Source organism: Echiichthys vipera, assembly GCF_963691815.1.
Source record: "Echiichthys vipera genome assembly, chromosome: 5".
In the NCBI taxonomy this organism is placed as follows: domain Eukaryota; kingdom Metazoa; phylum Chordata; class Actinopteri; order Perciformes; family Trachinidae; genus Echiichthys; species Echiichthys vipera.
This window is the reverse complement of record NC_139830.1, coordinates 7976262-8001204: the sequence shown is the minus strand read 5'-3', so window position 1 is coordinate 8001204 and position 24943 is coordinate 7976262. Positions and strand designations below refer to the sequence as shown.

The window sequence follows — 24943 nt, the reverse complement described above, 5'->3', positions numbered from 1 at the left end:
TTCAACATTCCCTAACATCAGTTGTCCTTGTCAGTTGCACATAATTATAACTTTGATAGTCACACCCTTCTCCCCAGGTTCAGCCTTTCGTCCCAAGAACATTAAAGGAGCTCTCTTTTGGTAAATGAAATGTCTATAAATAAAATAGCGTGTTGATGCAGAGGGAGTGGTGGTTGAGAGGTGTGGTTAGGCTCAGTGGCGTGGTTTAGGTGTATTTAAGCAGTCTGTGTGAAAGTCCCTCAGTTGTTTGAGAAAGTGCAACAAACAGGAGTCAAAATGGATGGCAAAGGTAGGTTCAAATTCCCGTTGTGTCTATTAAGATGAATACCTTGAATGTTAATAATTGTCTCTGTTTGAAAAGTCTTGATAATTGGAATCGAAGGCATTTTAGTGGAGATTTTGCACCTCAGGGCTTAATTAATGTTTTAGAAAGATGCACGATGTAGCTGTAGATAACTGTACCCCTGCTGTGCTTTTGTCTGTCTGATTCTTGTTGATGATACGTTATATATCACACTTATTCTAACCTGATACACCACCACCTTTTCATCCTTACCTGAACCGGTTGTAAAGATAAGAAGGATAAGGTAAGATCTTTGTATGTGTATATTCTATCATATATGTTTCATGAGTGTGGTATGTGGTATTTACACCCACCTGTGTGCGTGCTGTTTTTAGCTTAAACTCTCCAGATCTGCAGATCTTCTAAAACTTCTACTATCTCATCACCTGTGGGCTAAATTCCTTTCAATCTGTGGCAGCGTCATTCAGAGGATAATTTAAATATTGCTTCCGCGGAAAATCTGTCCCTGCCAGCTCTTCTGCACAGTGCTCTGCAGCCAACACAGTTCTTGCTCTAAATGGATGCATTCTGATTACTGGAGTCAAAGACAACACCAACCCGATGCTTTATTAAAACCAACGTTTGCCATTTTTTATTTTTTAGAAACACGGAAAGGACGGCGATAAGAAAAAGGGCAAGGAAAAGTCAAAGGACAAAGACCACAAGAAGGAAAAGAAGCATAAGGACAAGAAGGAGGGGAAATCAGGCGATTCAGGCTCATCTTCATCCAGCAGTGAGGAGGTAGGCCCGATGCTGCAGTTCATTTATACAGATCTGTGGCTTTTTACATTTTTGATATAAAACAGATTTACTCTTGTGAAATATTTTTTTTACATACCCATCAACGCTAATTTTCTGAAAGTGTTAACGAGTTGCAATTGTAGTTTGTAGTTTTCAAGACTTGTGAGTGAGGGTAATTACTTCATTGGAGCTAATACACCACAAATCAATCTCTATCGGGAGCCCCTGGGTTCACCAGCAGCTTCAACTGAACATGCACAACAGGTTTAATCAGCAGTGAAAGTTATGATCAGATGCGACACACACCACACCTGTATGCGTGCGGTTTTTAGCTCACACTTTTGTCAAATGAAAACTCTCCAGATCTGCAGTTTAACTTTAAGCTTGTTAACCTGTAGCCAACCTTCTACTACCTCATCACCTTTGGGGTAAATTCTTTTCAATTTGTTGCAGCGTCATTCAGAGGAAAATGATGTTGGTCACATTTACGTTTTTCCATGCATACGACTAAAGCAAACGAATCAAGCTGAGAGAAGAGAAACCGGTCAGATAGGGGAGTTGCAAAAGAAAAAAGTTGTCTTATTGCCACAAACAACACGCTGCAATCGTGACCTGACTGATCCATGAATGAAAGTTGTCTTTGTGCTCATTACAGCTGCTGCCATGATTCACATTAAAGATACAGAGGGAGTGGCATTTAAGAATGCTCTTTAATAAATCATGTATCCGTCCTGCAGTAACAGCATTGTCCCTTTTGTCATTTCAGGATTGATGCTTCCTGGAGGACTGGACTGATCTATTAGTCTCTCAGGATCTTGTCTATTGATAAAATGACACAATAGTTTGACCTTTTTCTTCCTGTCCTAAATGTAAATGTTCTGACAATAACATGCAACAGTTTTTCTGTCAAGTAAAGTGAATATTCTTCACCACAAGGTGGCAGTGTCATTTATTTGAAGTTGATACAAATGTAAACAAAACAAAAAAGATTCTTTGCAAATGGATATGTGTCAAATAGTTAAATAATTGTTTTAGACTGAAACTATCGAAAATTGAAAACCTTGGTCCTCAGTGATTGTTTAATATCTGCACGGTGCTACAGAGTTGACACTGTCAGCAGGCTTCAATGGACCAGAGTTGGAAGTATTTACATTCTTTACTTTCATAAAAGTAGAAATACCACAGTGTAAAATATACTTGCATGTAAGAGCTCTGCATTTAAAGTTTTTAGTACCATCAGCAAAAAGTACTTAAAGTATCAAAAGGTATGCTACCGATGATGCTGAATTATCCTCTTCAGTGTTATATAACACTGTTCTACTGATGCATTCATCTATAAGCAGCATTTCAATGATGTTGAGAGGAAACTGCTGCAGAAATGCATCATATTTTATCAGATCCACTGTTTGTGTTTGAAATCTTAATCTGCAAAGTACCTGTATCATTTACAGTGCCTATAGAAAGTCATGATACCATTTTGAAATAGTTACTTTTTTGTTCTACAGCCTGAAATGATAATACATAAATAATAAAAGAAGAATTCCTTTATTAATCCCCCAAGGGAAATTACATTTTCACTCTGTTATCATTATACAGGTTACACACACACAAATATGCGCATGTACAAACAGGTCCGGTGGTTCGGTACCATGCTCAACAGCACCTCGGAAGTGTCCAGGAGATGAACTGGCACCACCAGTCCACTCTCCATTTATCTATGAACTGTGCTACTACCGCCCCAATAATTGGCCTCCACCTGGCATCAACTGTGGTGTTTTTGATTACTTCAGAATAAAATCAGCGGTTCCTTTAGGATAGGCACAAGTTAGGAGAAGGATATGAAAAGATTTCAAAGGCTTTAACTATCCCTCTGAGTACCGTTCAGAGTATTGTCTAGAAGTAGAAGGCGTATGGCTCCACCCATGGCCCTTCTTGACCTTGAAGGAGTTACAAGTCTTAATGGCAGAGATTGGTCGACCTGTGCATGTGACAACAATTTCACGAGCTCTACGTGTATGGCAGGGTGGCAGGAAAGAAGCCTCTTCTGAAAAATGTCAGAGATTCTGATGCCATGTGGCATTTGGTCAGATGAGACCAAACTAACTTTTTGGTGGCTGAACTCCAAGCGCTATGTTTGGCAGAAACCAAACACAGCAGATCCCTGACCTGAATCCTACAGAACATCTGTGGATGGACTTGAAGAGTGCAGTCCAACACCACTCACCACAGTTCTGCAAAGAAGAATGGGAAAATATTTCCCAATCTAGGTGCACAAAGCTGCTAGAGACATATCCAGTCTGATGGCTGTAATTAAAGCGAAAGGTGCCTCCACAAAGTATTAAATATGGGGACTGATCACCTTTAAAACCCTGCTATTTTAGTTTTTCATGTTTTATTAATTTTCAGAAATTTTGTTAAAAAAAATCACTTGAATGTTGTAAGGCAAAATGTTTAAATCACGCTGGAAGTGTGTATGTATTATTTCAGGCTGTAAAGCAAAAAAAGTGACTATTTCAAAAGTGTATCATGATTTTCTAAAGGCACTGTAAATGTTGTAAAAAAATACAGTTTTCCCGTTGAAAATTTAGTGACATAAAAGCATAAAACAGTGCAAAGAAGTGGTACCTCTTAACTGTACTCAGTACTCATAATAGTCAAATTTGTCAACACTTCTGTGTTACAGTATGTCCTTGTAAAAGTGTATGCAGGGACATTACTGCAGTGGATACTGTGTGTTGGTTCAAGTTGAACTGCATCAAACACACAAAACGTACAGCAGACAATTAGAAGATTGGAAACTGGGATTTTGTTCCTGTTTTCTGACATTTTATTAAACAAATAATACATTGATTAACCAAGACACTACTAATAAAAGCAGCTTAAATAACAATGAAAATAATTTGTAGCCCTTAACAAAGTCAAGATAGTGTGTAACCCAAACTGAAAAACAAAAGCAACATATGCTATAAAATAAAAGGTCTTGCATTAAACAGAACCTCAAACATGTAGTGTCCGATAGCTGCAGGCCATGTTTTGTCTCACACTTTGTTTTTGTTCTGCCTTGACTTTTCAGTTTTCCTTGTGCTTTATGTGACACTTTCACTTTCCCTCAAAAACACAACCGTCTTTGATTCAGAAAAGTTGTAAATGTTGTGCTGCACAAAGTCAACAGCTTTGTCCTCAGGTGACAGCACATCATTCCTTCATCTTAACTGTAACAACAAACGGTGAAAATCCCATGACAAGTCATTCAAGCTGCCCCACATTCTCTAACATGAGTCTTCTTTGTTAGAAAGTATGTACTGTTAACTATTATCTATAACTATTGAGTCACACCCTTCCCTCTAGGCTTACCCTGTTATCCCCAGCAACAACAATAACACTATGTTACTTATAAAAAGGTACTACATACCGTAAGTGCAGTTTGGTGGTGCCTGTGTCTCCATATTGTGCTACTTTACAGCAACTGTTAATACCCCACCACTTTTCAGAGAGATATATAGTATTTTTCAACTCCTGATTGACTGAGTTACATTTTGCATACCCCAAGTGAAGGAGTTCAAGTACCTCGGGATCATGTTCACGAGTGAGGGGAGGATGGAGCGTGAGTTTGGCCGGAGAATTGGAGCAGTGGGGGCGGTGTTGCAGTTGCTCTACCAATCTTTGTTCTTACCCTCACCTATGGTCATGAAAGCTGGGTCATGACCGAAAGAACGAGGTCGCGGGTACAAGCGGCCGAAATGGGTTTTCTCAGGAGGGTGAATGGAGTCTCCCTTAGAGATAGGGTGAGAAGTTCAGCCATCCGTGAGGAACTCAGAGTAGAGTCGCTGCTCCTTAGCGTTGAAAGGAGCCAGTTGAGGTGGTTCGGGCATCTAGTAAGGATGAACCCTGGGGGCCTCCCTAGGGAGGTGTTCCAGGCGCGTCCACCTGGGAGGAGGCCTCGGGGAAGACCCAGGACTAGGTGGAGCGATTATATCTCCACACTGGCCTGGGAACGCCTCAGGATCCCCCACTTAGAGCTGGTTAATGTGGCCCGGGAAAGGGAAGTTTGGGGTCCCCTGCTAAAGCTGCTGCCCTCGCGACCCGACCCCGGATAAGTGGATGAAGATGAGATGAGATGAGAGATGAGATGAGATAAAGTGCTGTGGAGATAGTTCTCTGAGACTATATTGTGCATGGTGCAAACACTGCAGAAATGTGAAAACCCTGCCATTGCACTGAGACCCACCTGTTTCAATAGAAATCAACACGTTTTTCTAGAACAATGTGAAATTTGTCTTGTTTCTAAAGTAGCAACCCTTTAATCTGTCTTCTTTCCACATTTTAAATATATTTTTTATATGTACTTTTAGGATTATCTCAACAAATAAATAATTATTTTGTACAATGGGGATTTATTGTGAATAAATATGATCATCATATAAAGTAGGTGAAATAAACTCTAAGTTTGGTGACTGGGGGGGCCTTGCTCGGACCACACCCATTTTCAAACTTGGCCTTGATTTAGATGTGAACTACACAACTGTAATGTTTCGTGACGATTTCTGAATACCAAATGTGTGCACAGACAGACCAACAGATATTTAAACACCTAGTAAAATACTCTCCTCTTCAGTTCCCTCTACAGTCGGTAGAGGGAACCATGATGACACACACACACTCTCGCTCTCGCTCTCTCACAAGGTGAAAATATTACCAGCATCACTGTGACGGCTGGTAATAACCCATAGGGAGTGGTAGGTGGGGGTGTGGTTTAGGTGTGGCTAATCCAGGAATCATGTGTGAGAGTCTGTGTTCACTTTGGAAAAGCGCACAGGAGTCACCATGGACCTGTCGTCAGGTAGGCTCAAATTTACGTTGGCTGTATTTTCGGGAAATATATTGAATGTTAGTGTTTGGCTCTGTTGACTATAATAGCATTTTTTCTTGGTAACTAGAATTGAAGAGCAACACAGGTTTTTACCTGTCGATTATATCCAATGTATCCTTTAGAAACTAAATTCAAATGTGTAAACAGAGACGTTCTAGGGATGCAAGTTGTTTATGCTTTTGTCTACAAAGATTCTTGGTGACAATTCACATTTTTATATCACATTTATTCTAACCTGATACATGTTTACCATGTGTTTCTTTTGCATTCGTGCAGCTTTAGGTGGGGGTGAAGAGGTGGTGACGAAGACGGAGGCCCACCAGGATGAGATTTCCTGGCCCTGGAGCCGTAAGAATAAGGATAAGGATAAGGATAAGGACAAGGTAGGAGCTATTTATCAAAGATGCTCATCATAAGTGTAGTTTGAATCTACTTGTGATTTTAGCTGTTGTTTTGACAGCAAGGCCAATAAGTTGCTTATCTGGTATATTTGTGTCATCTGTGCCCTTTTGCTGCCAGCTCTTTGGCACGATGCACTGCTGCAGCCAACATAAGACTTACTCTTCATTGATGAATTCTGATTAATCATTAAGACTAAACCAAAACAATGATTTATTAAAATCCACCCGTTGCCATTTTTTAGGGACACAGCAAGGACAAGTCTCATGATAAGGACAAGTCTCATGATAAGGACAAGTCTCATGATAAGGACAAGTCTCACAAGTCAAAGCACGGAGATGATAAAGACCACAAGAAGAAAGACAAAAAGCACAAGGAACATAAGGAGGGAAGAAAATCAGGCTCATCCTCATCTTCATCCTCATCTTCTTCCTCCTCCAGCAGTGATGAGGTAAGCCCAATGCTGCAGTTTTTTTCTTTTGGAAATATCTTGCTAACTCTGTTTCTGATATAAAATAGCATTACTGTAGTGAACTGGGCCTTGCTGTTTCATTGTATTACCTATCCGTGCTCAGTTTGTGAAAGTGTTCCCATTTCTATTTGTAGTTCTCAAGACTTTTAACAGCACAATGCGATAAAATGCAGCTCAGCTGGTAATATCGTTGTCACCTCATTCCAAAGGTTGGCAGCTGAGTGATTGGCTCGTTGGTGCATTTATGGAACATCCAAAACCTGTCCGACCAGCAGCACCGGTTTTAATCAGATGTGACACGTAACTCATACTGTTGTTGCGGGCAAACCTTCACGATCTGCAGACTAATATTTATCTTGTTAACGTCTATTTATTCAACACCTTCGGGCTAAATTCATTTTCACTTTGTTGCTTTGTTGACGGGAAACAGAACATCAAAAGCAAAGTGAACAGACTTAAAAAAATCCCTCATGCCCGCTGCAATCAGTCTGGTCAACAACCACATGAATTTATCTCTTTGTTGTTTTGTGTTGTTGTTTTTCTATTTTTTCATGTTTGTTATGTGTTGTTTGCTGTGTCTCTTTTACTGATGCCTGTACACCAAATTGCCCCTCTAGGATAATAAAGATTAGCCTCATGAGCCCATCCTGATCTTGCGCGGGCTTCATTGTATTTTACTCGCAGATCAGTCTGGTAACGTGCGGGGGAGAAAATTTGGAGAAGTTTGCCAAGCGACCGAACCAATCAGCGTTGTTTTTGAGGTGGATTTAAACTTGATGAAATGAGAAGCGACTATTCAACATAAACAACATGGCAGCTTCCCCGTACGAGATGAGCGCAGCTATTGAGCACGCCGCTCGCTAACGCCTTTTTCTCTTGGATCCTTCTGTAGGAATATTGACCGGGCACCTGAAATTGTGCCTCTTATCAGTAAATTTGCGTTCACACAAACGGCAAATATCCTTTACCTACATGTTGTTTACTATCTTAGCTTTGCCTCAACGCTGTTAGAACTCATACACTTTGTTGATCTGATTGGTTGACTTTGCCTTATGTAAGTGATAGACAGATGGTTTATCCAATCAGCAACGAGTATTTTCGCCCCTTCCCAAAAGATCTCCGAGTTCCCAGATGGATATGCTAAGCAAAGGCGAATCAACCCATCCAGTAAGATTAAATAAAGATACCTTGAACCTTGAACTCACTGCAGTCACTACCTGACTAGACTCTATAACATCCCTGCTAAAAAAACGTAAACGTCCTTTTTGTGCTTGTCACGGCTCATGCTGCTGCCACAAAGATTCACATTCAAAAAAACAGAGGGAATAGCACTTAAGAATGCTCTTTAATAAATCATGTATCCTTCCTGCAGTAACAGCATTGTCCCTTTTGTCATTTCAGGAGTGATGCTTCCCGGAGGACTGGACCGATATATTAGTCTCTCAGGATCTTGTCTATTGAAATCTAGATCTTCCTGTCCTTTAATTGGGGTCACGGAAACACGTTGGTCTCATGTAAAATATTCTGCTGATTCATTAAGTCACTGGTCTGACAACATAGTGCAAAAGTTCTACTGTCAAGTATAGTGTATAATCTTCACCACAGGGTGGCAGTGCAATCTCTCTTTTTTTTTTTTTTAAGGTTCAATAAAAGTTTAAAGTCCAAGGAGAGGAAAGCAGTTTTATTGTCAAGACTTTAAGAGAACAATGCTGTTGTTTGTCACTGAAATAGTTCCTCTTCTGAAAAGGTATACATAATATGTAATATTTAATGTAGTCACTTCACTTCAAATGGATATGTGTCAGATTGTTAAACAGCTCTTTTGGACTGAAAACTGTTGTAGAGTGCTTCATTTGACCAGGCTTCAAGGGACCAGAGGTGGAAGACACACACACACACACAACTATAAAGTCATATAAAGGCACGGAAAATATCTAAACATGCATCATATTTGATGATATTACATAAAATATGATCTGTATCCTCTTAATAACAAATAAATGGAATTGAGTAAAAAGTACAAAATTCTATTGCAGTGTAATTGATGTAGGGGTATAATCCAGTGCAAAATGGAAATACTCAAGTATAGAACAAGTACTTTCAAATTGCATTCGATTGCAGTACTGGAGAAAATATTATGTAGTTATTTTCTGCACTGCAGTGTGTGTGGGTTCAGGTACAACTGTTCAGCAAGCCTCTCAGCAACGGGTCTAACAACTTCAAAATACACGATGCGGAACCAAACAAAGGCTCGCCCGTTTACCTGACATCAATATTCAAGTTGTTGCGAACTCCGAGCAGTCGAGACGAGAGAATTACAAAATTAAGCACTGAGGGTCTCCTTCAGGTCTGTTGAATCTTTTATGGGAGTGCAGAAAAAAGAAAAAAAGGGAGATGTTTCAGAAAGGAATCAATAATAAATCAAGCGTGCATCTTTCTGGGGCTGCAGAAGAAACACGATTCCAGCCATCCATCATGTTTAAACCTTTATTTCATTTTAGGGAATATTGAAGGGCAAAATCAGTGGATGATTTACAGCAACCTCTTCTCTTTATGTATGAGGTTTCATTTGGGCCAACAGAGTGTGTCTGTTTTCAGAATAGCATATTTTTTCCATCCTTTTTACATACTTATAACTGTACATGTTGTACACTTGTGTCAGTTGCATTTGTCCATAGCTTCTGGTCAATTGAAACAGCAGCACACCTCAGTCCAAGTTAAAGTGCAATTGAGGACATCAGACATGTGTAACCACCAGCACATGTGTAACCAGCGGCACCGGCACCGGCAATACAATTGCTATAAAATACTAAAAACAAAGTGTGCAGCCACAACATTTTGATATTTATAATAATTTAAGTTAATTTTCTACAAAAAAATGCCAATTATTTTCTGCTTTCAGCATAAGTAACTTTTCTTTATGAGATAATGAAATGGGTATATTTGGGTTTTTGACCGTTGGTCAGACATAACATGCCATTTGAGACTGTCATGGACATTGTTTTGCTGACATTTTATAAACCAAGCAATGGATCGAAGCACTTCGCAAACCCAAAAGCAGCTGAAAATGATAGTGAAAGTAGTCGTTGGTTGCAGCCTTAAACAGAATCTCATTAGTAAAAGACGAAATCAAACAGCAATGCACAAATTCAAGATGAATTGTGCATTGTGTACTAAAAAGTCCCAAAAAAGGAGTTTTGCATCAAATAAAATCCCAGTAATCATCATGTTTTGTCTCACACTTTGCTTCTGTATGTCGTTTTAATCTTTTCAGATCAGACCCGGTGCACATGATGTTGTTTTCCCTCTCGATGCAGCTTGCATGAACGCAATAAGGTTGTATGGCCTTTCAGCGATCGAGCTCAGCTGAGGGTGCATGTGAGAAAAGTTTAAAGTTCAGGCACAAAGAGAAAGTGAGTGAGAGACAGGATGTGAAATTAGCTAAAAGTCTGAATGACTGCCAACAGCTTCAGGGCAGGAGAAAGAATGGGGGGATAGATGAATGGATATGGAGGTCACTGCCCCCGTCATATATTTGCCTCTGATTTGCTCTTTCTCAAAATCTGAAGAGAATATTAGGTAACAAAGTTGAAAAAATACTCTTTTCTTGGCTAACGTACTGTGCTCCGAACATACAGTGAGGTAGAAAAGATATTAGCAGCTATTTAGTGCTGAGACGAGCTAAGTGTGATCAGTGGATCGGAGTCATCAGAGGCCTGAACACTGGTGCTTTGATACAGTCTCCTGACTTGCTCCTTCCTCTAGCCTACAGTCACAGTTCTGCTACAAAACGACACAAAATGCTTTGATTCATTGAGATTAAAAAGTAATTTTACTGTCTTTTACACACAAAGAGATGCCACTTTCTAAACAGTTTATCTGCACTCTGTGTTGTGTGTGCTGTGTCGTTTTTTTTCTGGTCGCCTCTGATGTTTGACAAACTGAAACACTCACCTGAATTCTGTGTTGCAGTGACACATGCGGTGGTATTTACATTACAAATGAGGAACATTACTCTATGGGCCGGTACAGCAACAACAATCAAAGAGGCTGATGAACAGTTGCATCAAGAGTACAGAACATAAAAATCTCTTTTTTTACACAGCAAAACTTTGCAGCCTTGTTTTATTACATTATTGATTAGATATTTAACTCTGTTCAAAGTGACACTTATCTATGAGTATGTACATGGTCACTGTCAAAAGTACCCATTCTATTCTATTCTATCCTATCTTACTCTTTTTCCATTTAATTCTATTCTATTCTATTCTATCTTCATCTTTTTCCATCTAATTCTATTCTATTCTATCTTCATCTTTTTCCATCTAATTCTATTCTATTCTATTCTATCTTCATCTTTTTCCATCTAATTCTATTCTATTCTATTCTATCTTCATCTTTTTCCATCTAATTCTATTCTGTGCTATTCTATCTTCATCTTTTTCCATCTAATTCTATTCTATTCTATTCTATCTTTCTCTTGTTCCATCTAATTCTATTCTATTCTATTCTATCTTACTCTTTTTCCATCTAATTCTATTCTATTCTATTCTATCTTACTCTTTTTCCAATCTAATTCTATTCTATTCTATTCTATTCTATCTTCATCTATTGGTCTAATTCCATTCTATTCCAGTCATCTCAGTATGTTCTATCTAATTATGTTGTATTCTAATATCATTCTATTGTATTCTGATTTCACTCCCATCTTAATATATTCGATTATATCTAATTCTACTAGAACTACGTTTCTTATTGTATCCTATTGTATCATATTGTATCATATTGTGTCCTATTCTATTCTATTCTATTCTATTCTATCCAATCGTATTCTCTTCCTTTCTATCCGTCGTACTGTGATCGCGCCGCAGGAGGGCACGCATGTCTCTTTCTCTCGTCTGGCGTCAGCGGTCTCCCAGCAACAGCCGGGCTGGAGCTCATCTCTCAATCATCCGCTGCTGAGCGCCGTCAGGCTGCACAGACACACTCAGACTAAAACAGGAAATACAGGTGGATTTCACCTACAAAATAAGAGCACTCTGAGTGGTGGTGTGTGTCTGGCAGTCCCGCTGACTGTAGGCCTATTTACTGGATACAGTCTCCCAGTCTGTGGTGGAGTGGATTCAAAAGTGTGGTGTCTCCTTGGAGAGGAGGCGCTTCTGTCCTTTTGCTACCTCGTGACAAACAATCACGGCCGTCTTATTTTGAAAAGGAGCAATAGGAAATCTTATTGTCTCCAATGCTGTGGGTTTCTCTACCGGGTCCGCTCAGCCACAGCAGAGCAGACGAGAAACCATGGAGCGCAACAAGACGCGTTGGAGAAACTCACCAAGCGGACAGGAAAAGTGCCAGTTTCTGATCTGTTTGTAAATCACTTTCAGTGCACATTTTTGTCTACCAGCAGGTGGACAGTGACTTTCCCCAAGCGTACGTAAACTGACTGGAGGTCGAGGAAAGAATATAGACTTGGAGTGGCCAGCAGCTACCAAAGAACGGGAGCAGAGGAGGGGTAAAAAGCGCCCGGAGGAGAGGCGAGCGCCCGTTGGATAGAAATGCTCTCTGTGACCATTTCACGTAGTTTCTGGGAAATGTTGCTGGTGTGCGCTGCGTAAAGAAAAACCTCGGGCTGCTTTCATGTCACCTGTCATTAGGAGGAACAGTTACTTTTCTTCAAGGGAACTGTGAGCGGAGCGGAGACTTCACCAAGAAGAAGGCACTGGGCTAAAACTGAGAATCAGCACCTGAACAGTTACGAACCATGGTGAAGTTTCATAACTCGGACCTATGGATAGCCTGGATGTTCATTTTCTGCATGGAGGGTAAGTTGTGTGACACTTGGAAACTTGTGCACCTACCCTCCACTACAAGCACGATCCTATAATAACAGCAACAACAACAATAATAATAATAATAATAAGTTATAGGGAAATATTCCCAAAGGTTTGCATATTTTCTATCGCGTGTACAAATCGTCATGACATACATCTGCATCAGTAGTCTACTGCAAAAAGAAAAACAGATGTATCTGGAATTAAATTGTGCCGTATCCAAGAGCGCGTGCCACATCCATTTGATCCCCCCCTCCTCTAATACTGTATGTTTGGATCAGGCAGACAAATCCCCGGCACTTCCAGAAAAACTAAAGCACCGATTTAGGATGATTTTTCCCTCCCTAGAGCCGCCATGCTATCTCTCCCAAAAAACACTTTTGATTGTGCACATCTTATCCATAATGCGCCCTGCCGTGCCTGATATGTCTTACACAACATATGGTTTAAAATGTTTTACCACTACCGGTACACATTAAAACGCGGCTCAGAGAGTCTGTGTTTTGAAACAGTGAGCAGACGGTGGAGGGTGGAGGGTTGCGCTGGTACCCGCCCGATCCACGAGAAGCATGGTGACCATGCAGGCAGTCCAGGAGATAGAAACCCCACAGGGAAATCTCCATATTCTCATATAATTATCCTTTGGGAAGTGTGTGTGTGTCTGTGTGTCTGTGTGTGTGTGTGTGTGTGTGTGTGTGTGTGTGTGTGTGTGTGTGTGTGTGGCACTTAGTAAGTTTGTTGACTTTATTTTATAAGAGCGTTAATCCAACCACATAGCTTTGGGAGTGAGTGGGTGTTTGTCATATATATATATATATATATATATATATATATATATGTTTATGTTGGTAAGTTTATGTTGGATCCTCTTTTATAATATTACATCCATTGAATATTGAAAATGAGACTTAAAATTTGTCTGAGATATTTGTTGTTTAAGGCTTTATAAATTCATAAAGATGTTTCCTGTAATTGAGGGAAAGAGTTTTTTCAAAATAGAACTAAATTTACACAAACAATTAAAACTAAAAAAGTAGAAATGTTTTCATTCAAATATGATGTAGGGAAATTAACAAAACAGTTTTGCATGCATTATGAGACTGTTAAAGCTTAATCAAACATTAATACGCACAGTGTACACATCTTTATGAAGAAATAGCAAAGCAGAGCAGAAAAATGCTAGACAATGTCGACCAAGTCTGCCTAGAGGCTCATGTCAGGGGACCAAAAGCATTTCCACTGAACCATGCAGGCGCACACACACACACACAGACAGAGACACATAGACACACACACACCGGCCTGACATGTCAATTTCGACAGAACAATTGTGTGAGATCGAATTCGGTCGTGATTGCCCAGGTGTTTCACTCTGCTGCTCCCTTGTTTAGCTGTATACCTCTGGAGTAAGTAGATGTATGGCGTCTTGTCCGCTTTACTCAGGGTAACACACACACACACACGCACACACACACACACACACACACACAAACACACACACACACATGCACACAAGACTATTTGATTCGTCCAGTCCGAGCCTTTTTCTAAGAAACAAATAATTGTGGATTCTAGTCACTCTTTATTTTCCCCCTCATGTGATCTCATGTGATTCACATGTCCATCCAATTAAAAGAAAACGAGTTTTTAGAAAGAACAAACTGCTCAGTATGTCAGCAGCTCTATTAACAGGCCAGCTTGTTCAGGAAGAAGCTGCATTCGCTGGACCGTTTTTCTTCTCTCCTTTTGCATCTTGGCGGGGAGCTGCCAGTGTTTCTATAAATACATTCTGATGCAGCAAAGTCACTATTGATTGCGGTTGCTTGTTTTGGCTGTATGTACTGACCTCCACTTTTTGCATGTCAGACATTGTCACAAGATTGATCCGATCTGTTCATTATGTTAGCGGACACAGGGTTGTTTGGGGTTTTCACACAATGAGGGCTGGCTAGTTTCACTTTTATCTCGCATGTTCTGATATCTTTCGAACAAGCGTGTTTTGTGGCTTGAATGCAGTGTGCATGCCACCAAGTGTGCGTCTGCACTTGACAGTTAAAAAGATCTGAAAAGAGGAAAGTTCTGAAAAGCAGAAAACTCTGAGCCGCTATGACAGGAGAAGGTAAAATTCACAAGTGACTTGGACAGGCCTCAGCCACGGCCAAGTTTGTAAGCGTTGGTTAGAGGACATGTCAGGTCCTTCTTCAGCCTCCCCAGTCACACATAAATATTGCATTCTTTCCTCTCAATTAGAGAAAGGCATTTTACAGCTACACAGTGACTAAAAGTCAGGCCGCTCAGATCTGCAGTGCTTAAAACATTTGAGGAAAGTTTGTAAAAGTTGGAAGAATAAACAGTAGAGGCTCTATGCTAATAAACAGATTGGTTCAGCTGTTGTCACAACAAACCCCCATGGCGATACCCACACAGAGCAGCTCTGTTCATGATGCCCCCGATTTAATGATTCACCCAGAACAACCCTCAAGGGTGTAGCAGGGACCGATCTGGAGGACCAATCAATTCAGCAAATTAAATTCAAGCCGAGGTGGTGGCTCTGAACTTGTTTTGGTTGTTTGCATAATAGATCCTATAGAACATTTCAAATTTAAATACAGTGAAATTTTTGGGTTCGCCTCCAGGCTTCCATGCCACTGTCCTGTATGTTTGAAATGAAGAGTCCAGTGAAGAGGAGGAGCTCTCAAGCATAAATAAAAAAGACAACAGTGTTTCTTAAGCTCATTGACATTCAGGGCATTCATGTCTGCATCAAAGCTGAACTCAAAGCAGCACCCTTCTCCACTTTCTGTGGGAGCTTGTTAACCTTTGAGGATCTGCTAAAAGTACCGGTATAAAATTATATAACAAGCCTGGTCTGTTTCTTGGTCTTCTTTGCTCAGTTTACTGATTTAACTTCAGTCAAGTGGTCATTCAGATATGAATAACACCGGGCAAAAGCTGTTGAGGTAAAAGCTGGGCTAAACTACAATCAATAACTTTATTATAATGTATAGCAGGTCCAATATCGCATCTGCAAATCACCAAAACCACATTTTTATCGATGCATTTCTATTGCCACTTAAAGCTACTTAAAAAAAAAAAACTCTCTTCAAGATTTGAAGGTAGCCAAAGATAATTAGAGACAAGAGAGAAACAGTAGAACAAGAGTTATGAACAGATTGAAAAAAAGTGTAAAAGTGGTGATTTTAACCGTAGGTGATATTGCAGTTAAGAAAACATGGAATACATCCAGCATCCAACTCAGAACAAGCCTCTCGATCTAAACATCCTGCTGATGCAGAATGCAAAGGACAGAAAATCCCGTCTGTGTCAGTTTTGTCTGATAAGTAACGTTTTTTTTCCCTCCTCGTTCCGCCTGCTGCTAAAAAGGAGCAGCTGGAACAAGAGTGTTGGACAGATGGAACTTTCCACCTCGATTATTTTTCTCACTAAAAATAGCCTCTCAAAAAATTAAAAGACCTCTGGGACCGCTTGTAAAGTGCATGTGCGTGCGTGCATATGCGTGTGTACGTTTGAGCAACAGAGGCGCACAGAACTTCAGACTACAGGGTCCTCAGATGATGGCGGCAGCCGGCATCCTGGGAGTGTGAATGAATAAATGATGGGCAGATATTTGGAGGAAGGGAGCGCAGCATTCACCCGGTCCCACGGTCTCTTAAGCACACATTAAACTAGGCCCCAAAGAGTCCACTGGCTGCCCTGCTGCACGGCAGTTGGCCAAGCATCTGGGGCAAACATCTGATGTGGTCAGTTCACAGAGGTCTGGGGCTTTGAGGTTTTGGAAGTGGTTGTACCTTTAATCAGAGTGGCAAATGAGGGAATCATGATTGATTCATGAGCGTGTAGGGAGCAGGGCGATGCTGTTGGTGCAATGTGATCAGTTGTGTTTTTAACTGCATTTGGGTTAGATGATTTAAAAAAAGATGTTGGGAAACAGAAGCTGATCTGGAGGCAGTACACTTGTTCAACTTGGTTCAGGTTGGTCATCTATAACACTTAAAGTGGCAAACACTTTGCTTCTCAGTGAAAGCACTGCTGCAATATCTGTGCAGAGAAATTGTGCGAATGAAACATTTAAACTTTCATTTTTATGACACGTAAGACATTTCATTAGCGAACCCAGTTTGAATGCCAGCCTGTGTGGCAGTAACACACAGAGTTGTAGCACGGTATGCTTGAGCCCCAAGATCATTGCCGTAAGTGTGATCACTTTTGTGAAAGTTGATGCTAGCAAAGAGCATGCAGAAGGAAACACCTTCACTTTATAACTCAAGCATGGAAAATGAATCACTTCAATCATGCAACGTTGTTCTGTATGTTTGGTGCAGAGGGACAGGTGTAATTCTGAAAGCCGAAAGAAAAAATCTATGACAAAACCACAAACATTAGTGAATCTATATGCTTTATATAACGTAAAATACTGTGACAGATTGTACCATTTGGATGAGACACCTTTAACTTAAGTTTCCTTTTGAGTGTGTGTGTGTGTGTGTGTGTGTGTGTGTGTGTGTGTGTGAGGAGCCCTTTGCTTATACATATTTAAAGAAAGCGTCTTCCTCCTGTCGTGGCACCCTGAAGCTCCTCTCCCTGAAATGAGCAGTTTTGCTTCGCTGGCTCTTGAGGTTTGACAGGACCTTTGCTGACAGGACTCCTCCATCACGTCAGTTACTCAGGAGATATTTGGTACATTCAGATATAATATTAAGGCGGCCATACTAGAGTTTTAATGAGTGTTGCATAAGGAAATTATTTTTGGGAAATGTTGATATATTTTAGTTTACTGACTACTTACATGGCACATTACTGTTTAAGAGTTGCTTTCTTCCAGGGATTGCTCCAAAGGCTCAGAAGAAAGAAAGAGAGTGGAAAAAAGTCTCATTAATACCATGAATCCGGACAAAGTCATGAGTGCGAGTCAGCACCCTAATCTACAGACGCAAATTGGGGTTTTCCACAGAACAGAATAATTATTGTTTCTTTGCAGACTCTTGCACAAGACCTTCAAAAAGCTGCACTTATTTTTGCGCTTGACTAAAGATCTTTTTTTTTCAAGTTTATTTATCCTCACGAATATTGATAAAACATAGTGCTATGCTATCTTTAGGGCAACTGCTCACTTCGATGTTTGCAACAATCCATGTTAATTGACTTATATTTTACAAAATTCCTCCCATACCATTCACTTCTTTGTGCGTGTGATATATTGCCGCTCTCAATCAGTGTCAGCCAGAGGGTTGTTAAGTTGATCCCTGGTATTACCAAGAATAGTTGCTGTGTTTATCATTGTAGGCCTTTATGAGCACAAATCAATGGAGGAGGAAGTGCTTCTGTGCACACATTATTCCCATACGTGTGTGTGTGTGTTTGTGTGTGTGTGTGAGTGTGTGTGTGTGTGTGTGTGTGTGTGTGAGTGTGTGTGTGTGTGTGTGGGGGGGACCTCATATTCCCCAGGTAAATAAATTACAACAGATCCCAAAGGATCAAGGTTTCCCTCGGACTGTAATGCCCTCATCAGTTTGATCAACCAGTTACAGATCTTCAGGTTCCAGACAGTCACTTTGTCTTTTAGGTTCATTAGGCAGATTCATGCTCTCCAGTGAGCTCAGCGTTAGGATGAAAGGAAACTCACTGTGGTCTGTTCAGCTGTTCTTTTTTATGCATAGCGTGTGGACAGCCATTTGACTTGGTCAGTCAAACTGTTTGGATATAAAAATTAGTAATACACTAAGGTTCCTACTCTTAAATTACTTCACATTAAATTAGTTCCCTTGAATTGCTGATCTATTCTTTGACATAATGAAATCATGTTCTCAAGTTACTTCTGTAGTCAATCAGCCAGAACGGTGGATCAGAAGGGGTGGACCTGTTTAGCTTTTGGGAATGCTGTCATGCTATATAAAATCGCACATTATGCCTCCATTATTTGGTTCAGTGTAAAACAGAAAAGCTGGCGTAACGGCGGATCATCTTAACAGAAGTATTGCAGAATCTCTGTGTTGATGAGGCTATTAGAAGCATGTTTAAATAGCCAGTGTCCAAAATAACACAAGTATACCCACATATAAAGAAAACTCTGATAAATCTTATTCATTTTGAGGGAACGCAGTGTGTGCATACCAAGTGTGCAAATTATTGTAGTTATTTGGCCCCCACCAGGTGTGTCAAATTGGATGATTAGAAACTATGATGATGATGATGATGCGAGTGTTACATTTCTCATTTGAACAAATTACACAGCACTACAGTGTTTGGCACAATGCAAAACCAAATATTGCAGTGTTCCTTCAGAGGAGGTGAGCAGTCTATGAAGACAGATAGCTACATTAGGTATGGTAGGTGGAGCTGCATTTACAGCAGGCGTAAAGGAAGGATGGGTGGTTTTAGGTCAGAGTCTCCTGACACGAGAGATCTGAAGCAGGGACTATAGCTGTAGCTGCTGTAGTCCCTGGAGTTCTGTGGCCTTGCATCACTAATTTGAAATTGATTGTTAATTGATCCACACAACGACTAAATGACCTTACAGCACTTGATGAACCCAGCGGCTGAGCTGGCTGGTGTCACACTGAGAGATAATGCAGATCCTGTGCGTTGCTCTTGAAGTGGTCCATTGAGTTGTCTTGACCAGATGATTGCGGAGGCTCTAAAAATACACAATGCGTAATTTCATATTCTAGATGAGTGTAACAGTGTAATTTGCCCACTGTTGCACATGGTAGGTTGTCTGTAATGGCTACTCCTCTACTGTCGGGTGCCTGATTGAGAGCACCCACAGAAACACATGACATGATGTGGTTTCAAAAAAGATGGAGAACTAGTAAGGATTAAAACGCTTATTTTTGCTGTACATACTGTATATTGTGTTTACTATTGTTAATCTTGTTTTTATCCCTCTGACAGCAGCATGTTATTTTTTTTGGAATCCTTTATCTTTGTGCTCAGGGTGAGCAGATGAACTGAACTTTAAACCCCTCTGCCTGGCATCCCATACACATCTGCTTATGGAGTGAAAATGCAAAATACTGCAAAGTGAAGAGAATAGAGGGGAACAAAGTGAAAAAGGGGACAGATTCTCCTGCATTAAATATACCCAGAGCTTTTCACAGCCATAGGTAATTCATAGACTGGATGTGGGGGTAAAACACTGCTGGTTTATTTGTGCTTTTGCTCTTTTAATCTAGTTCAGTGTCTCTACTCTGAAAATGTATTAATAAGAAACCCATTTCAGAAGGCATCAGGGTGCCAAAGAGATGTTAAAAATGTATTTTCATATTAGTTTGATAATGTTGGCCAGAGCCGAAGAACATATAGTACAGTATTTATGTACACACTAATTAAATTTTACTTTCAAAGTCAAATGTCTGGACATTAAAAAGTTCCAATAAAGCCAACTGTATTTGTGTGTGAGGCTGAGTTAACCCCACAAAGGCTACTGCTCTTAATGTGGGGTCGGCACCACAAGTGAGCTCTGTTTTTTTATGGGTTGGAGGTCCTGTATATAAATCACTACGGTGTTACTGTCCGGTCAGCATGACACCGAAATGAGATACCCCTGTAGGAGAAGATGTGTGTGAACTGCCTATGTCCCTTCCTGTTGGAAATGTTGTGTGTTAGCGCTCCATAGTTTCATTATTTGTTCCTCTTGTACAGCGCCCCAAAGCAATATTTGCTCACTAGGGCTGTTCTCCTACCCGCGCTCTCTCTTAGGTGTCCAACTTCACTTTCTCTCTTTATCTTGACCTATATCCATCTACGCTTCTCTGTTTCTCTCAACCTCATTGCACCCTTGTATTTGTGTTTTGCTTCCCTTTACATCACTCTGTTTTTCCGATTTCACTTTCTTTCACTGTCTCCGTTTTTGCCACTCTCTAGATCCCTCAGTGCCTCCCTCTCACACACTCTATATTTTCTCTCTGTCTGCCTTTTGCTCTGTCCTCCTACACACTCTGTCGACACACAAATTACTTTCCAGGGATGAGGATGAGACTGAAAAGTGGTCTGCGCTTGTTCTATCCTTGCAGACAACGAATGAGCATGTCAAATCTGATGCATGTGAACAGCCAAGAAGAATGGCGTGTTATAGCACACAATGAAAGAGAGAGAGAGAGAGAGAGAGAGAGAGAGAGAGAGAGAGAGAGAGAGAGAGAGAGAGAGAGAGAGAGAGAGAGAGAGAGAGAGAGAGAGAGAGAGAGAGAGAGAGAGAGAGAGAGAGAGAGAGAGAGAGAGAGAGAGAGAGAGAGAGAGAGAGAGAGAGAGAGAGAGAGACGAGTCGCCTCACTCAGGTTCTCAGGTTCTACCTTGGTTCTGCCTCAGGACCAGCCTGAGAACACATCAGTTAGAGTCAACCAAATTATAACCACTCAAAAACAAAATTGGAAGACCAAAACATGCACACAGAGCAAAATGCAATGTTATTATCTGGCCCTAAACACTTTGGCACCCTACCTTGAGTGAGTGATGTTAACAAAGTAAAGACAGAGTGCTCGCAGCCTGGCCAGGCCGCTACAGGAAAACATGGCTGCCTATAGCGCAGCGGCTGTGCCAGCAGTGCGGAGGAGCTGCTGTGGAGACAGAAAGCCACTTCCTCATGCAGTGTCCAAAATTTGAACCTGTTCGCCAACGGTTCTTCCCCCTATTAGGCAAAAAACAACAACATTTTAATAACTTACCAGAAAACTAAATTCTCAAAATAGTTAGCTGCATCATAGCAGGACAGTTTCTTCTTCACCTGCCACAACATGAGAGAGTAAAGTCACCCATCTAAACCAGGCCTCAACCCATTAATTAATTAATTAATTAATTATTATTTTTTGTACAACTATTCTTAATCCATTTTATATCCTATGATTTATTTATTGTCCATGTTTAATTATACTTTCTACTCCTTTATTATTATTATAATTATTGTTATTATTGTTATTATCTATTTATTTTACTATATTTCCACTACATATTTATATTTTATTATATGTATGTATGTATTTGTATTCTTGGACATTTTTCTCACGTATTTCATATTTTTTACTTGTTCAATGTAATTATCATAACTGTTCAATATAATTATCATTGTACTGAATGCTTTGGCATGGTCATGCTAATAAAGCTCATTTGAATTCAACTGAATTGAACTGAGAGAGAGAGGGAGACAGAGAGATCCCATCTGTGCATTGTTACAGCAGACTTCACCTTAACATTGTTGTATCCAATAGAACAGGAGGGGGCACAGGTGGGTCTCTGACAAACTGGGGACCATAGTTGCCCATACACACATTCAGGTGCACTGGCAGATTAATGTAACAGGCATACTCATGCACACACATAGACCAATGTATTCTCATCAATGTGTTCGTTTGATATCGTATGAAAACATATGCGTTACAATTTTCAAGATATTTTATGAAATATGACGTTCTACTTAAGGCTGCAAAACAGTGACAGGTATAGGACTGTGATGGTTAAAGTGAATTGGTCAAGATTAGAAAAAAGGTCATGGTCTGGCTTATTTCTTCCAGGACACAAACACCAGTCCCTCGCTTGAAAGTCCTAGGTTTTTACATTTTAAACAAAACATATATCTCTAATTTCTACAGTGATAAATACTTAAATGAATATAGGTTTATAGATACAGTATATATGAACAGTGAATGAGGACAGTCCACAGTCCACAGACCTTAAAACCTTTCAAACAATTACTCACAGTTTTCAATTACTTTCCTGTCCGACACTGCCTAAAAATGCTGTTAAACAAGTCTATGCATCGATCCGATACCACGTAATTAAGCCCTCCATTTATGTTCTTTGTTTATATTCTTTTTCTGTTATGACTGACTCAAAATAGATGATAATTAAACCTGTGTCATTCATTCTCTGTATGTATTACCTGAGCCAGGACATAGAACAATGACATAGATCATATCACATTCAAATAGGGTTAGTAGTATACAGCCATTATAAAAGCTTTAAAAAAGTATACTAAATATATTCTGTTTAAAAGGATACTAAATCTATTTATATTTTTTATCAGATCTGTACTTTGTACTGGCTGATACATAAACTAGGTAGAATCTGGAAGGAAAACATGGTTTGGCAACAGCTCTACCTATATTTCACATGTTGGTTTATCTTGATGGCCGTATAGCCACTAAAACCTGTTGACTGCTTACTCTAAACTCTAATGGCTAAATAAAAAAGAGAAAATGAGCACTGTTTTCTTGCATCCTATTAGACCTACTTCTTGAGGCGACTGTGTAGGCAGTGTTAGTCTGACAACTATATACTGTAAGGGGTATTGATATCAGGGGGCACCATATGCTGCTGTGCCCCTTCAACCCTTAATCCATGCCTCTACAGCCTTATCTGCTTGCCCTCCCTGACAGCCTGGAGACTGGTGGTGGGGGCAGGGAAACACTGTCCAGCAAGCTGCAAACTGCTTTGTTTTTTGAATGTGCTCCATTTCCAAATCCACTCGACCCCTAGATAGTTTTGCCAGAATATGAAAGGCCAGAATTCACATCCACATAAACACACACACATTAGGGAATGGATGTACACACACAAAGAACCTTGACCCCACCCTCCCACATGCATTCATATCGCAAAGATATTGCCCAGACCAAACTGATAATTCCAGAAGGTAGTATCGTCACAGACCCCACTGACACTATTGTGTGTGTGTGTGTGTGTTTTTGTCCTGTTTGTCCACTATCCTACAAAAAGCCTTTTAAGTAGATGCCAGCTATTGGAGGAGCTTTAAATAAGCGTAACACAATAATAGAATGTTTGTCCCACATGACAACGACGGGGGGGGAGGGCTGAGGGCTGAGGGCACTTTATTCAGGAAACCAACTTTGGAGAAATACACTGACTATGTTATGACACCCTTAAATATGGTAAACATCTCGTTTTTAAAGGTATACACTTCATTCCAACACCCTGACAGAGTGCTAATGAGCATACTTCAAGTGACAATGACTGGGCTGACTGATACAGCTGTTGTACACTCACTTGGGACCGAGATGAAGCCTGAGGAATCCTTAATTTGTTTCTTATTTGAATGTACCTCTAACATTACTGTGACGGTCTAAATCGGTGAATGAATGGCTAAATAAATGAATATTTATGAAATAATTAATATTAATGTACAGTGTTTGTATTATGGAACATTTAAATGATTCACCTTAGCATTAGCATAAAGTGTCAAGAGAAATAGGCTATTTGGGTGTAATCTCTTGACCTCTAGTATAAGAGAGAGTGAGTGTGCTGGTGGGTTCTTTCAGCAGAGATTGGGTTCATAAATTAAACATTTGATTTATGGCATTATAATGCAGTTTCCTTTTCCCTTTTGACATCTTTTTCTTCTGCGGAGGCTGTGACTTGCACTTGCCTCGCCTGATCAGTCATGGCTGCTGATCCGTACCCAGCTTGTCCACTAAGAGGTGATTTGGGAATATGGAACAATGTGTAAACTATTGAGCCAAGGCCCAAATCATCTGTTAAGATGGGCTTTGTCACAGATTACGTCTGTCATTTGGTCTGTGACCCTGGCTTATAGATTATGGATAGCTTTGGCTTTATTTGATCAGTTCAGTGAAACAAGAGCAAGACCTTGCGTGCAAACATATGTAGATACGCAAAGGTTGGACGTTAGCATAGTCGATCCACCCTTAAATGTAGTTTACACCATGCAAACCTCTGTATTCATCTATTTACTTGTCTTTTTTCACATACAACATTGTGTAGGATAGTGTATGGACAAGCAGAGAGACAAACACACTTTAAGCAGACATGTTTAATGCATACACACAGCAGACAAGAAGTGAGTGTGATGATGCAGCAACAAAAAAGGCAACTCTTGGTTGGACTTGGTTCTGGAAAGCTGATCTCTGTGAACGTCTCCCTAAATTAAAGTGAAAGAAGAGAGTGTGTCTTTCCAAAGATAAACTGTGGATTGGATTTAAAGATTTACTCAGGTTTATCTTCCCGAGGGAACCGCAGCTCTTAAGATATGTAGCTCGGTAGGAAAGGCTCCGCTGCTTGCTAATTTCCTCTTGATTGTCAGTGACAGTTTGCCAGCCAGCACCCTGTTATCGGAACGGTGTGACAGGGTACATAAGGGATGGTGAGATCAGATAAATATGACTGTGTGAGCTTGTTTTCTATTTATATGCTAGCAGAAGCTGCAGTATTTGAAATCAGATCAGCTCAAACTGGGCGCCAGTGGAGGGAGGTCAGAATCTGTGCAGTGTGACCAAATCACCAACACTCTTAAAACTGCGTTT

The 24943-nt window shown here is 40.3% G+C and overlaps 2 protein-coding genes and 1 long non-coding RNA gene across 4 annotated transcripts in view; all 3 read left to right on the top strand.

The window, feature by feature from the left end:
- Positions 1-167: 167 nt before the first annotated feature.
- On the top strand, positions 168-2019 carry LOC310947731. The gene is made up of 4 exons (XR_014593223.1): positions 168-289; positions 574-587; positions 947-1084; positions 1851-2019. It is a non-coding gene; the product is annotated as an uncharacterized lncRNA (long non-coding RNA).
- Positions 2020-5859: 3840 nt separating this feature from the next.
- Positions 5860-8493, top strand: LOC310947729 (uncharacterized protein). Of its 2 annotated transcripts, none has more exons than XM_083914648.1 (4): positions 5860-5924; positions 6231-6337; positions 6616-6804; positions 8227-8493. In XM_083914648.1, exons 1-4 carry the CDS (start codon positions 5909-5911, stop codon positions 8230-8232), a joined length of 318 nt encoding a protein of 105 aa, XP_083770774.1. In that variant the 5' UTR covers positions 5860-5908; the 3' UTR covers positions 8233-8493. The 2 variants fall into 2 exon arrangements, with proteins under 2 accessions (XP_083770774.1, XP_083770773.1); XM_083914647.1 differs by having other exon boundaries at positions 5866-5924; positions 6598-6804.
- A 3845-nt stretch (positions 8494-12338) lies between these two features.
- Positions 12339-24943, top strand: part of igsf11 (immunoglobulin superfamily member 11) — a 97386-nt gene continuing 84781 nt past the window's right edge. The window contains exon 1 of the mRNA XM_083914649.1: positions 12339-12644. Coding sequence (XP_083770775.1) covers positions 12584-12644 — 61 coding nt within the window. The 5' untranslated portion in view covers positions 12339-12583. The remainder of the gene's footprint in view (positions 12645-24943) is intronic.